Here is a 13,999-nt window from a genome sequence, read left to right on the forward strand (position 1 = left end):
TCTTAAAAAAAGTTTCAGTAAAAGCAAAGCAAAAGACACTATAGGTGAGAAAATAAATTAAATAGCTATGAAATATTGTGTGATACATGATGAAGAAAAAAGCGAGCATTGCATTCTATACTTGAGAATGGAACTTTCAAATCGGTTACGAGATTGTAGTCAACATATAACTTTAAATAATGAAAATGCTGCTGGGATTAATATTTTATAATAAAATCTTAAGTTATTGAACAAATTGTAAAATACTCTAGATGTAAATGTAGACATTTAAAAATAGTATATCTTTCTCTCTCTCTCTCTTTTGCTTGCTTGTTTTGCAACTACAAAATTTGAAATTTCTCTTTTGATTTCCTTCTAGGTTGCAAAATTTAAGATTGAATTAATTACATTTCCATGTTAACCTGAAAAGATTATTTTTAATATTCTTTTATTCAAAATTGATGTTTATCAAAATGTAACTTGTGTGCATAAATCTTGCTGCCGTTTGTCCTTTAAAAATATTTTCCTGTATTAATGTGATCTTAAATGAAACAAACAATAAAATCAGAACAATCAGAAAAACAATAACAGTACTATGACTGGTAAACAATTGACAAACATCTAACATTTTTTAATCATAATGTAACTCGTGGAAAAATCAGTAATGCCTCTTTTATCTTTTAATCTTTGTCTAACTTCCATCTCACAAGTTGATCAGTAGAAAAACATAACATTTATGTTCTTAAGAGACAAAAAAAGTTCACGATGAGCTAAGTAATTTTAAATTTTAGATTGTAATTAATCTGAATCTGTTATCATTAAGCGAATATATTTACCACTTATATCGCGTTAACTTGAATGAAAGGAAAACAAGTTAATTGCTTTGTAATGAATTGAATAAATTGTATTGAATATTATTGCGACCTTGAAATTAAAATCAAAATTTGCACTGCCCTTTTGGCAGCCACAATTATTAGAGAGTTATTACAATTAGAGGAATTTTTTAATTCATTTTGCGATACAGCAGCATCAATTTTATCAAAAGATATCCAATCTGAGAAATACATCAAAAAATAAAACGAAGAATAATTTTGTTGATTGAAATTAGTTGAATTGTTGGCAAATGATTGAAGAAGTATTGAAATAAATGTAAATTTACTTTAACTCTGTAAAATGTTTACAATTTAGAGTAGTATTGCAATGAGCGTTTTTTACTGTCATCTGGAGTGTAAAATGGTGCGTAGCTGAGACGTAAAGTTGATTTGTTACGATTGAAGAAGAAGGTTGTACAAAGATACCGAACTCGACGAGGATTATATTTCTCTGGTAAATCAATGGCATACAATGGACGAACCAGAATAACCAGGAATAGAACCAGTTCAAGAAAAATTATTAAAATCCAATAAGGTAATGGACGATCAGAAACACGACAATTGACTTGATCGAGGTAGGGCTTGACAAAATCAAAAGGATCTTGAACTGGCGTATCATCTGTGATAATGAACTCTTCACCACCGATTCCTGGGTCCAAACGAAGACGATCTTTAGCTTTCAAGCAAGCCCAGGCTGCATTCCCCACATAAGTCACTTGGGCCCGTGTAAATACATTGTCAACTCGAGGTAAACAGTTGTTAGGTGATGTTTTAGCAAGCTTGATTATTTGACTGACAAAGAAAGGATCTTCTTCTCCATACAAAAGAGTTGGACGCAAAATAACTGTTGATAAACGACCAATGCCTGTTGCAACAGAAAAAATAATTAGTATCAAACAATTAAAAGAGGATAAACTGAAAGGCAAGCACTGAATTAGAATTGATTGTTGAAATTCATCATCATTCGTCGCTTTTGATTTATTATTCAGAATGATTTTCGATCGTTTGATATTCATTGGTTAATCATATCATCAAAATGCGAATAAAATTTGATGGTTTAACAGTTTTTAAGTGAAATTCAATGTTATTTTGTCGTTAAATGGCCTAATTATAATGTAAAATCACAGTAAACCAAAAACGGTTAACAATGAAAATTTGAATCAAGGTTGAGTAAACATGAAAACGATATTTTTTTAACCGTTTCTAACTATTCTTGGCAAGTTAATTGGAGTGACAATCAACCGTGAAAATATTAATTTGAAAATAATATCCATTAAAGTAACAAATTTTCAACCTTAAAACCAACAACTATCTTTGCTTAAAACAAATAACCAATTTTTCCTTGGGCCATGAAACGGATAAGATCAATACGATTAACCAATAACATTGAACTATTTTTGCTTGGAATAATGATGAGATTCTTCTGGAATACAAGCTCAACTATCACCAGAGCTTCCAAATTTCAACAATCATTTCGATAACCAGTTCCTGAGACAATTTGGTCTAATATTTACCATTCCGCAAGCTTAATCCATTTCCTTTGACAACTCTTAGCTCAGCCTCATATTTGCTGCTGGCATAAGGTCCAAGCACAGGTTTCTTAGGAACCATACAAGTATTTTCGGCACCGTAATAGATTGGATCAGGTCCACAAATAACATCGGCTGTTGATACGTAAACAAAGTATCTGATATTTGATTCAACAGCACAGTTAAGTAAATTTTCGGTACCTAAAGGAAGAAAAAAATGGTTATTAAAAATCGGTCAATAATTCAATTTTGATTTACACCCAAAGAGCAAAATGAGAGGACTATGTTTGGTATTAGTGAAGACGATCCAAAAAATAGACAAGACTATGTCCTAAAGCCAATGAATCCATTGTAATGATTGGAATGGCCATGGACTTTGTAATGTGGTTTCGGTGAACATTTTATAAAACTTGAACAGCTATGCTTCGTCATAATCTATGCATACGCATTCATTTCCAAAAACGACAACGAAATGTTAAAACAGAATCTCATTTGATGTGCAATTTGATGAAATTAAATCTCAAATTGATTTCAAATATGGCGATAGTCTTGTTTATTTGTATGGACGTCTTCACTAATCGGGAAACAATAAAGATTAGGCTTTCTCATGACTCTAGTCTTTTTGGTTTTAAGATAAGTTTTATTTCGCGTGTTGGGTTTTATTCAGATGTAAACATTGTAAAACAAGTTAGTAACAATTGATAATCTTCTTGATGGAATTTTCAACCTTTAATTGAGTTTTACATTCACATTCATGCGGAAAAATTAAAAAAATTGAAATTTTTGTCCATTTTTGATGCAAGTTTGCATTTTTTTGTATTTCCCTCCCTTGTATACAATTGGTTTTACATTTGAGCGTATCTGTTTGGATTTGCTTTTTGAGTATCTTAATCCTGTGATAAGGTGAAAATCATATTGTTTGCATGCTTTAAAACGGTTTTAAATTTGTTGATTACTAATTTTCAATAGATTGTGACTGAATTTTTGAAAATATATTCTGTAAGTTGATTTCTCAAAATGCCTGTTCCACAAGGTGTCCCTAAAGGTGAATCACAATGCTTACAAAGAGTTAAAATGGGCTTTGCAATTGGATTCATGGGTAAGTTTTTACTTTTATTGATATTGACAGAGATAATTTCTTATTCTATTAATTTTAATCCATTTTGTTTTGTATTCCTGAATTTATTTAGTTGGCATGGGCTCTGGTTTTCTTTTCGGAGGTTTCTCTTCTTTCCGTGCTGGTCTTAGAGGAATAAATTTATTAACTAATACTGGTAAAGTAATGGTTCAAGGTGGAGGAACTTTTGGTACATTTATGGCTATTGGATCAGCAATTAGATGTTAATACTGTAAAATCAAACTCTAGAGTAACCAAGATTAATTATTCCTTGCCCGCTTTGAAACTGGAAAAATCAGACTGTATAATTCGATATTTCAATGTTCATGCCTGTAGAATGCCAAATTTTGTACTTCGCTATTCTTCAAGTACTATTCTAGTTGAAGTGTTTTTTCTGATTCTATTTAAATAACACTCTGTTTCATCAACAACATGGAATCTCATTCCATTCGCTTTCTGGATTTATTTTTTAGTTAATCCATCAAATGGCTGTATCTACTACTGTTTAACCTCAACGCATCTCTAGACTTTCTGAGACTTGGTTTTCATTTCAAACATGATCTCATTGAAGAAACTAATCTTTCAAAGATAAAAAATTATCCATAGATTTAGATCACCCGAAATGGTATGAAACAACCAAAATGTATTCCATTGAGATGGAAATCTTGATTATTTCATGATACTCAACGATTTCCTAACCTATTATCAATGGATGAAAACAAACTTACCTTCAACATTTACCGAGTAAAGTGTTTTTTCATCCGCCTTCAAATCAATGGATGTTTCAGCAGCACAGTGAATGATGCAATCAACGCCTTCCATTGCCGTTGTGACAACTTTTTCATCCCTTATGTCTCCAGTTATATATTTCATTGGTTTATCCATCTTGTGGCCTGAAAATTAGATTAGGAGTCAACAATTATTCACTCAAATTACACAGATAAGACCAAAGATATTTGAAGCGTTTCAAGAATTGAAAACAAGTTGGTTAAGAAAACTCGATAACTTGTTAAATATAAATATTGGTCAAAGGACTTACCCAAATTATTGCGATAAGGTCTTTTGTCGAAGCAGACGATCGATGAAACTGAATCATCTTGCTCTTGAAGTAATTTGATTATGTGTTGTCCTAGAAATCCACTTGATCCAGTTACCAAAACCGAGATTTTGTTAATTGTGAGTGATTGTAATGATGGATAATCATTCATGATTCAATTTGAGATTCCCAACTATGAAGACACAAACACTTGATAATATCCTTAGTGGTTATTGTATACCAACTAATTGATCATTAATTGACTGGCCATGGTTAAAACAAGACAAAAATGTTTTTAGAAACGAATCAACAGTAATGTAAGAATTGGAAAAGCAATTTTTGTCATCAACTTACAAGTTAATCAAAATACAACTGAATCAGAGCAGTAAAGTTGATGTATGATGGCGAACTAAATCAACTCAGTAAAAGTAAAGTTGAACTGTAAATAAGCGGTTGAGCAACTAAACTACGTGAAAGTTTCACGCTTTGTTAGTATTAATGATTTTAATGGAAGCGTACTGATAAAGGTAACAGGCTAAATGATTAGTGTACCGATGTCCATGAACTAAAGGACCATCGAGGTTAATACGGTATTTTGGTTCTTGTAAGAAATGTAAAAGAAAAATGTTGAAAACAAAATGTCGTACAATTGAAGTAAGAAAAAAGTTGAACTGACAACAAAAAAAATTATTGCTACTATTGTGATTGCTATAATAATGACAGTAATATACTAATTGTTTGTCGGTCCCTGATGGACTTGATTCTTGTTAGGATATCCTGTCGATATTGAAGCGAGGCTGTAACCTTGTTTCCTTGTTAAATTTTGATTGTCTTATCCAACTTTCAATTTGTCCTCAATTTAGTTTTATTTTTGCTTTTACCTTAATTTAGCTTCCACCTTTTTCAACAAATGAATAGACGGAATAATAAAAAGCTGTTAACTTGAATCACAAGTAATTGTGATTGGGAAAAGAAAAGTAAAAAGAGAGTAACTTGAGTAGGTAAAGTTGATTTTTATTTACTTATTTATCTATCTGTATTTATTATTGACTCCCATTGTTCAAACTATTCTTAGAATGTCAGGTTTTTTGGTAACTGCCTTCAAAAATTGAAAATCATCATCTTCTTCTTTTAGTTCATCTCTAAAGTATTGCAGTTCACCAATAAAACCGGCTAATACACTTGCTGAGAAGTTAATTTTCATCTTGCAACAATTGAGGATTTGGTTGAATGATTGTTGAAAACGGCGCTTGTAGTCGATCAGCTTTTAGTAGTTCCAACTTTTAATAGGCAATCCTTGGACTTTAGTCACTGATTGAGGGTAATTCAGATCAGGAAATGAACATTCAGCGAGAAACTTTCGGTCAGATTAATCAATAATTTTAAACAAGAATATTTGTCTAATTTATTCAATCAAGAGTTGTACCAGATGGGACAAATGGAAACCAGAAAGACATGAATTGGTTGGTCATTTGAAAGGCAATCCACAGAATACGTATCATTGTTTACAAAAGAGGAGGGGGGAAAAGATACAATTGGATATATGTATAAATGATGATGACATTGATAATGATGTTGACGTTTTTAATTAAACAATCTTACTGTTGGTTCAATCACACTGAAGCATATTTAACTTCATCGAAAGCTTTTCTTGCTTTCTTTAGTTCTTCATTCATAAATAGAAGGTCCTTAATCCTAGAGTATTTGCGTTTATCTTTCCGCATAAGGAACATGATATCTTCCACAGTAACTTTACCAGAGCGTCCAAGTTCCATAGCTTTATGAGTGACTTCAGCAATATATTGAATGACCAGATCTTCCAGTAAATCAACAGATTCAGTATACGGATTTTGATCATCACCAAATCCATACATCATACACCGAAGCTCCTTGGAGAAAAAGCGTTTCTTTTTATCACCAAGCTCTTGTGGTGGGATAACCTCCAATTCTTGGCCATCGTCTCCTTCATCTGAATCGTCATCTTTTCGGTGCATTGTGAACAAAAATTAGTAATAAGAACAGGACAAATAGTTTAAATAAACGTTTATTAAATCTTCAAGTACATGTAGTATCACTGCGTACATTGAAGCAACATTTTTAAGGAAGAAGTCACTAGATGTCGCTGTTTTAGCCGCTTACTTTAAAATTTTTTAGCAACAATCTGTCAATCGTTGACCTTTGGTCATTTGTATAACTCTATCTTTGGTGAATATTTGACCTGCTCTTAGTGAATGAAATATTGTCAGACATCGTTCCTTATATTTACTCAGTTGTGATCATTTCCATACATCTAATTGATTCTTTATACAAGTGATGCCAACCAAGTTAGAGATGGATCGACGGGAAACAGACGGCGAGACAAGTGAGGAGTCGCCTGTGTCCACTCCAACCAAAGTCTGTAAAGGCAAGAAAAAAGCCCGCGTTAGTTTTGAACTTATGTTGTACACTGTCTACTATTTTGAAGACGGCCCTGAAGACATTGAATCTCGAAGTAAATACTGGGAGTATGAAGCCAGTTATCGTGATCGTTTTAATCAAAGGATTTTAAGGACTGGAGACACATTAGCGCCCATTTTGTCAATTGAACATCGGAACAGAATATTTGAAGAAAGATTCAAAGATTTTAGTTGCAATGGAAATTATTAACCCGCTTTTTCTGGTTATCCTTTACTGATGACAACAAATTTTAAAGATGCCCAAGAGACGTTTCATTTATATGGAAAAACGGAAAACCGCAATTTATCTAATCATCAAGAATTAATTTATATTTCTGGTCATCTGAATATTCCTCGCTTTCATTGTGTTCCTTTTCTCAATTCGATCTCGACACTCTCTATTGAGTATTTCCAACTCATTTCATACACTCTTTTCATGAAAAAATTATTGTAATTTTTCTCAATTTTTATGTAAATCGTGAAGATATTAAGCTTCCAATTTTACTAATTGTAATCATTTATCCTTTAAAAATGTAATTCATCCATTTTCAATTCATTTGCCGCTTTGACAGCTAGAGACTGATGTTAACTTCAGTTGCTGAAGACTAATGCAGGCCATTCTTATATTTTCAGTATTAAATAATATTTGACTTCAAATCATGTTTTCTTAATTTCTTACAAACCAAGAGATTGATGTTTAAGTCAGTCAGTTGGTAAAACCGAGACCAGGCGATTCAGTAAAGATTTGGCTATAACCATGTTTTCTTACTCTTATATTTTTTCAAAATGTTTCTGTGTTCCACCATCGATATTAGGTTAGCTTTCAACTTATAACTCTAGATATTATTTGATATCGGTTATAATTATCGTGTACCTATTTTGTTTCTTACCGATTGGTTTTACTTCTGCCCTTCTACTAGATATCAACAACTATGACTGACCTTGGTCAAGAAGATCAAAATAAAATTGATGGAGATGAAAATGAACGATCATCTCCTGTTCCAGCCAAAGTTCAGATATCAGGGATTCTCCACATTGTTCTATCATTTTTACTTTGGATTCTTTGATAAGAAAAAAGAGATTCTGTCCTTTTAAGGCAACGTAAATACGCTTAAGTCTTTATCTTAAGTTGACTTTGCTTCTGGATTCATCTCCACATTAGTCATAATTAGTAAAAGTCCATTCACTTATTTTGTTTTAAGGGCATTTGTAGTACAATATTTGTAAAGTGAACAAGTTTCCAGCGATGAAACATTGTTCTTGACCACAACAGACGCGACTTACAAATGTTCCAAGTTGATTGTGTTTATTGATATTCCTATGTTTGGATGTTTTGATAGTTACGCTATCCGAGAAAATAGCAAATATAGTTGCTAATGCAGTCTATTATGGATTGATAGATCAACAAGATAATAAAATTCAATCACAACTGCGATAAATATTTATTTAATTTACAACTGAACTCTAAACTAGGAAGCACAATTACAATCTACTTCTAAATTCATCATCATTCTGGTTTGTCAGATTTAGATTGATTCATTCAGTGATTCTCAACTGTTTGATAAGCATTGACAAATCTATTGTCATCATTATTATTACTAAAAGTTATAATTAACACAATTGTCACACTTATGTACAAATTGACACTAATACTGCAAGAAAAATGGACAAAAACAGGCAAAGAAAAGTTTCTTTCAAATTTGGACTCTGTGAGTGTGTAGAGACAGAAAAACTGAGTCCAATAGTTTGATTTAAAAATTGCATCGACCGACAGTTGCCGAGAAAATCGAGTCTAAAGTTTAGACATCGAATCGCTTTTTGTGCAATAATAGAACGAGATTTTTTCATGAAAGCAGATTGTGTTGAAAGAAGTTTTGATGGTTAACCAGAAAATAAACTTATTTTGAGAAATAAAATCTTTTGTTTCTCAACATATCGATAAGTTCGATTTTAAGTCTAACCTTCCGCATTCTGTGACCGTAAAACTTAGAGGGCTGAAACTTATTATGAGTGTACGAAAAGTGTTGATACACATCATAGATTGAATAATTTCTTCAATTAAACAACAGTTCTCTAGATTTTGGTCATTGGTCTGAAAAGTTTGATCCTCAATTTTTCGTAAATGGAATCGCCTGAAATCGCCATTCTTTGATCAATCACTAAATTTTATCATGGACTATAACACAATATGAATGAATACCGAAAAAAGGTCAAGCGCAGTCATCTGGCAATGAATATTCTTCTGAAACATCATAAGATTTGTCTTTTCTTAACTATTCACCTTCATAAGAGTAAATAAAGCAAATGAATGTATTAAATCGCAAATTATAAGTAATAAAATGGCATTACTTTTTGTTTTGGTTTCTTGATTCATCGAAAATTTCATTATGTTATAGTTCAGAATAGAATCTAGTGTTTGGTTAAGGAATAGCGATTGTAAATGCTACCATTCTCGAACTATTGAGGTTCAAACTTTTTAGACAAATGGCCAAAATCAAGAGAACCGTTGTTCTTTTGGAGAAATTATTTGATCGCTAATGTGTACAAGCAAGTTTTATGGATTCAGGATAAGTTTCAGTCCTCTAACTCATGTGGTCACAGAATGCGGAAGGTTTAAGGGAAAATCGAATTTAGCTGTTTGTTCAGAAACCGAAAACTTTATTTCTTTCAATAAGTTTATTTTCTGGTCAACCATTTAAAGTTACACCAGACAAATAAGTTTCATGAAAAAATCTGCGTTCATAATTAGACAAAAAGCGATCGAAGTTTCAACTTTGAACTCTAATTTCTTGCCGTCTGTCGATCGGAGAAATTATATTATCACATGAATGGACTCGTTTCTCATTTCTCATAAAAATCTAAATTTCAAAGAAAGTAATTTAGACTCGTTTTTGCCTATTTGTGCATAAATATAACAATTGTGTAAATTGTGTTCGGTTTCAAGTTAAACCTTCCGCATTCTGTGACCACATGAGTTAGCGGACTGAAACTTATCCTGAGTCCATAAAGCTTGCTTGTACACATTAGCGATCAAATAATTTCTTCAAAGGAACAATAGTTCTCTTGATTTTGGCCATTTGTCTAAAAATTTAGAACCTCAATAGTTCGAGAATGGTAGTACTTACAATCGTTATTCCTTGACCAAACACTGGATTCTATTCTGCAATACAATATAATGAAATTCCCGATGATTCAAGAAACCAAAACAAAGAGTTATAGCATTTTATAACTTCTGGCGTGCGATTTAATGCATTTATTTGCTTTATTTACTCTCATGAAGGTAAATGGTTGAGAAAAGACAAATCTTATAATGTTTTAGATGGATATTCATCACTAAATGACTTATCTGAAACTTTATTCGGTATCAAGTCATATTATGTTATTACCAATAACAAAATCTAATGTTTGGTCAAAGAATGGCGATTTTAGGTAGCACCATTCTCGAAATATTGAGGCTCAAACTTTTTAGGTCAAAGCCCAGAATCAAGAGAACTGTCCACAAATCGTTAAAATTTAAAGACTCATGATGTGTACCGGCAATTTCTATGGACTAATAATCAGTTTCAAACCTCTGAGTCTTACGGTCACTCAAAGAGATCTATTTGACTGAAAATCGAACTTATCGATTTGTTCAGAAACTGAAACTTTCATTCCTTAAAATAAGTCCATTTTCTGGTTGGCAATCAAAAGTAACATAAGGAAAATAAGTTTCATGTACAATACTTTTTCCAAAATCGCGCAAAATACGATCGAAGTTTTAACTTTGGAATCGATTTTCTCGGTAACTGTGGGTCGCTTGAATTTTTTAACCGCACTTACTGACTCAGTTCTCGTGTCTCTACAAATTACTAAATAATAAATTTGCATGAAATTTATTTTTATCCTTTTCTGCCTATTTTTCTTCCAGTATTTGTATCGATTTGTGCATAAATGTGACTGTTGTTTTAATTGAGTCTTTTTACTAACAACTCTATCAACAGCATTACTATTGTACGAGCAGAAAAACCAAGTCCATTTGTGTGATTATTAAATTTCTCCGACAAACAGTTACTGAGAAAATCGAGTTCGAAGTTGAAACTTCGATCGTCTTTTTAGCAATTATGGAACAAGATTTTTTCATGAAACTTATTTGTCTAATGTAACTTTTGATTGCCAACCAAGAAATAAACTTATTTTAAGAAATAAAATTTTCTGTTTCTGGAAAAATAGACAAGTTCGATTATCAGTCAAATCGATCTTTCTGTGTGACCGTAATATTTAGAGGACTGAAACTGATTATTAGTCCACAAAAATTGCCTGTAAACATCATACATTGGATATTTTTCATATTTTGGCGACAGTTTCCTTTATTCTGGGCTTCGACCTAAAAAGTTTGAGTCTCAATATTTCGAGAATGATAGTACCTACAATCGCCATTCTTCGAACAAACATTAGACTTTGTTATTGGTAATAACATAATATGACTCTATACCGGAAAAAAACTCGAGATAAGTCATTTAGTGATGAATATCCATTTAAAACATCATAAGATCTGTCTTTTCTCAACCATTTACCTTTATAAGAGTAAATAAAGCAAATAAATGCATTAAATCTGACCATTATAAGTAACAAAAGACTTTAATTTCTATTGTAGTTTCTTGAATAATATAAAATTACATTATGTTATGATCTATGATAAAATCTAATGTTTGGTAAAGGGATGGCGATTGTAGGTATTACCATTCTCGATATATCGAGGTTCAAACTTTTTATACAAATGGCCAAAATCTAGAGAACTGTTGATAAATTGAAAAAATTACTTAATCCATGATATGAACAGGTAATTTTTATGGACTCATAATATGTTTCAGCCCTCTAACTTATCTGGTCGCAGAATACGGAAGGTTTATCTGAAAATCGAACTTATCGATTTGTTCAGAAGCAGAACCTTTTATTTTCTTAAACAAGTTCGATTTCTGTTAGACAATCATAAGTTACATCAGGAGAAAAAGTTTGATGAAAAAATTTGCTTCCATAGCTGTACAAATGGCAATCGAAGTTTCAACTTTGGGCTCGATTTTCCAGTAAACTGTCCATCGGATGAAGTATTTTTTAGTACTAAGCGACTCAGTTTTTTATGTCCCTACCAATTTATAAAGTCTCAACTCTCAACTCAAATGCTCGAGTCTTTGGCAGCAATCTTTGATTTTCATTTGAAAATTTAACCAGAAAATTGGTTTATTTATAAAGAAATGGGTTGAGATGAGTTTTGTTTGTTGAATAAGTTGTTACTCGTACATTTAAAACCCGAATTTCATGACCCGAATGCGCTGATTGAAATTTTTTAAATTGGATTTAGTTATTAATTAGTAAAGGGTTTACATTGATCGAAAAATAATGGTTCTTGATAGAACCATTCTCGAAATATTTAGGTTAAAAGTTTTTAGGTGAATGGTCCAAAATCAAGAGAACTGGCCATAAATTGAAAAAATGCTCAATCTATGATATCTATCTAAAATTTTTATCCGTGAATAATAAGTTTAAGCTCTCTAAGTCTTACGGTCACAAATTGCGGAAGGTTTAAATTAAAAGCGAACTTGCCTATTTGTTCAGAAACAGAAACTTTTATTTCTTAAAATAAGTTCATTTTCTGGTTGAAAATAAAAAGTTACATCAGATCAATAAGTTTCATGAAAAAATCTTGTTCCATAATCCGACAAAGAACGATCGAAGTTTCAACTTTGGATTCGATTTCCTCAGCAACTGTCGATCGGAGAAATTTAATAATCACACAAATGGACTTGTTTTTTTGCCACCACAAACCAACAGAGTCTAACAGTGCTAGACATCCAAAATCAGAAATATCACTTATGTCATCATTTGAGTCTTCCTCTGATTCAGACGTTGATCCGGAACTTTGTTTTTGAAGCATTTTAGCGTATTTGCGTTGCCTTAAAAGGATATCTCGATGAGCACGCTTCTTCTCTTCAGCGTGTGAATCCAGTGTAAAAGTTCTGATAGAACAATGACGAGAATCCATGCCTAGAGTTGATCCTCCTTGACTAGGAACACAAGTAAAACCCTGTGACCTGGGAAAGTAATAAACAGTCACTCCTTTGAAATTAACCGACTTTTTCACGCGTGTGACATGAGACTTTTTCAAAAGCCCTTTGACAATCTTGGTAACATTGTGACGAGTAACATCAAATGTGTCCTCTGAAGTTTTTTGAACTTTGGCTGGAACAGGAGATGATCGTTCATTTTCATCTCCACCAATTTTATTTTGATCTTCTTGACCAAGGTCAGTCATAGTTGTTGATATCTAGTAGAAGGGCAGAAGTAAAACCAATCGGTAAGAAACAAAATAGGTACACGATAATTATAACCGATATCAAACAATATCTAGAGTTATAAGTTGAAAGCTAACCATTTCACTTTCCGTTTTTCCATATAAATGAAACGTCTCTTGGGCATCTTTAAAATTTGTTGTCATCAGTAAAGGCTAACCAGAAAAAGCGGGTTAATAATTTCCATTGCAACTAAAATCTTTGAATCTTTCTTCAAATATTCTGTTCCGATGTTCAATGGACAAAATGGGCGCTAATGTGTCTCCAGTCCTTAAAATCCTTTGATTAAAACGATCACGATAACTGGCTTCAAATTCCCAGTATTTACTTCGAGATTCAATGTCTTCAGGACTGTCCTCAAAACAGTAGATGGTGTACAACATGAACTCAAAATTAACCCGGGCTTTCTTCTTGACATTTGGCTTTCTTGGCGGAGTCACCACAGTGATTCCTCACTTTCCTCTGAATCTGTTTCTCGACGATCCATCTCTAACTTGGTTGGCATCACTTGTTTAAAGAATCAATTAGATGTATGGAAATGATCACAATTGAACAAATATAAGGAACGATGTCTGACAATATTTTATTCACTAAGACTAAGGGGTGATAAATAAAAAACGAGACGAAATTCAAACTCTAATATTTAAGTAATTATTAGGTTTAGTTTATCAAATTTAGTTTTAATTTGATTATTGAGAATTATTT

General features: G+C 32.2%; 3 protein-coding genes across 3 annotated transcripts; 1 reads left to right on the top strand and 2 right to left on the bottom strand.

Annotated features, from left to right (window-relative positions):
- Positions 1-963: 963 nt before the first annotated feature.
- On the bottom strand, positions 964-5,240 carry LOC107363285 (3 beta-hydroxysteroid dehydrogenase/Delta 5-->4-isomerase type 3-like). The gene is made up of 5 exons (XM_015930493.3): positions 4,888-5,240; positions 4,537-4,796; positions 4,226-4,390; positions 2,366-2,581; positions 964-1,716 (listed from the first exon to the last, which is right to left on the bottom strand). Exons 2-5 carry the CDS (start codon positions 4,703-4,705, stop codon positions 1,157-1,159), a joined length of 1,110 nt encoding a protein of 369 aa, XP_015785979.1. The 5' UTR covers positions 4,706-4,796; positions 4,888-5,240; the 3' UTR covers positions 964-1,156.
- Positions 3,296-3,928, top strand: LOC107363288 (reactive oxygen species modulator 1). The gene is made up of 2 exons (XM_015930495.2): positions 3,296-3,479; positions 3,571-3,928. The coding sequence occupies exons 1-2, from the start codon at positions 3,398-3,400 to the stop codon at positions 3,723-3,725; spliced, it is 237 nt and encodes a 78-aa protein (XP_015785981.1). The 5' UTR covers positions 3,296-3,397; the 3' UTR covers positions 3,726-3,928.
- Positions 5,241-5,526: 286 nt separating the features above from the next.
- On the bottom strand, positions 5,527-7,619 carry LOC107363287 (transcription initiation factor TFIID subunit 13). Its single transcript, XM_015930494.3, has one exon. The coding sequence runs from the start codon at positions 6,525-6,527 to the stop codon at positions 6,147-6,149; it is 381 nt and encodes a 126-aa protein (XP_015785980.1). The 5' UTR covers positions 6,528-7,619; the 3' UTR covers positions 5,527-6,146.
- Positions 7,620-13,999: the final 6,380 nt, after the last annotated feature.

The sequence above is a fragment of the Tetranychus urticae genome, chromosome 3, assembly GCF_039701765.1.
Source record: "Tetranychus urticae isolate SD_2017Ah chromosome 3, NJAU_TeUrti_SD_1.0, whole genome shotgun sequence".
Taxonomy (NCBI): Eukaryota; Metazoa; Arthropoda; class Arachnida; order Trombidiformes; family Tetranychidae; genus Tetranychus; species Tetranychus urticae.

What these genes read in the sequence shown, in the direction of transcription:
- LOC107363287 (XM_015930494.3), bottom strand. Translation starts at nt 6,527, where the DNA reads ATGCACCGAAAAGATGACGATTCAGATGAAGGAGACGATGGCCAAGAA.
- LOC107363288 (XM_015930495.2), top strand. Translation starts at nt 3,398, where the DNA reads ATGCCTGTTCCACAAGGTGTCCCTAAAGGTGAATCACAATGCTTACAA. An exon ending in CTTTGCAATTGGATTCATGG is followed by an intron (nt 3,480 to 3,570) that starts GTAAGTTTTTAC and finishes GAATTTATTTAG; the next exon opens with TTGGCATGGGCTCTGGTTTT.
- LOC107363285 (XM_015930493.3), bottom strand. Translation starts at nt 4,705, where the DNA reads ATGAATGATTATCCATCATTACAATCACTCACAATTAACAAAATCTCG. An exon ending in ACCTTATCGCAATAATTTGG is followed by an intron (nt 4,391 to 4,536) that starts GTAAGTCCTTTG and finishes TCTAATTTTCAG; the next exon opens with GCCACAAGATGGATAAACCA. An exon ending in TTACTCGGTAAATGTTGAAG is followed by an intron (nt 2,582 to 4,225) that starts GTAAGTTTGTTT and finishes TTCTTCCTTTAG; the next exon opens with GTACCGAAAATTTACTTAAC.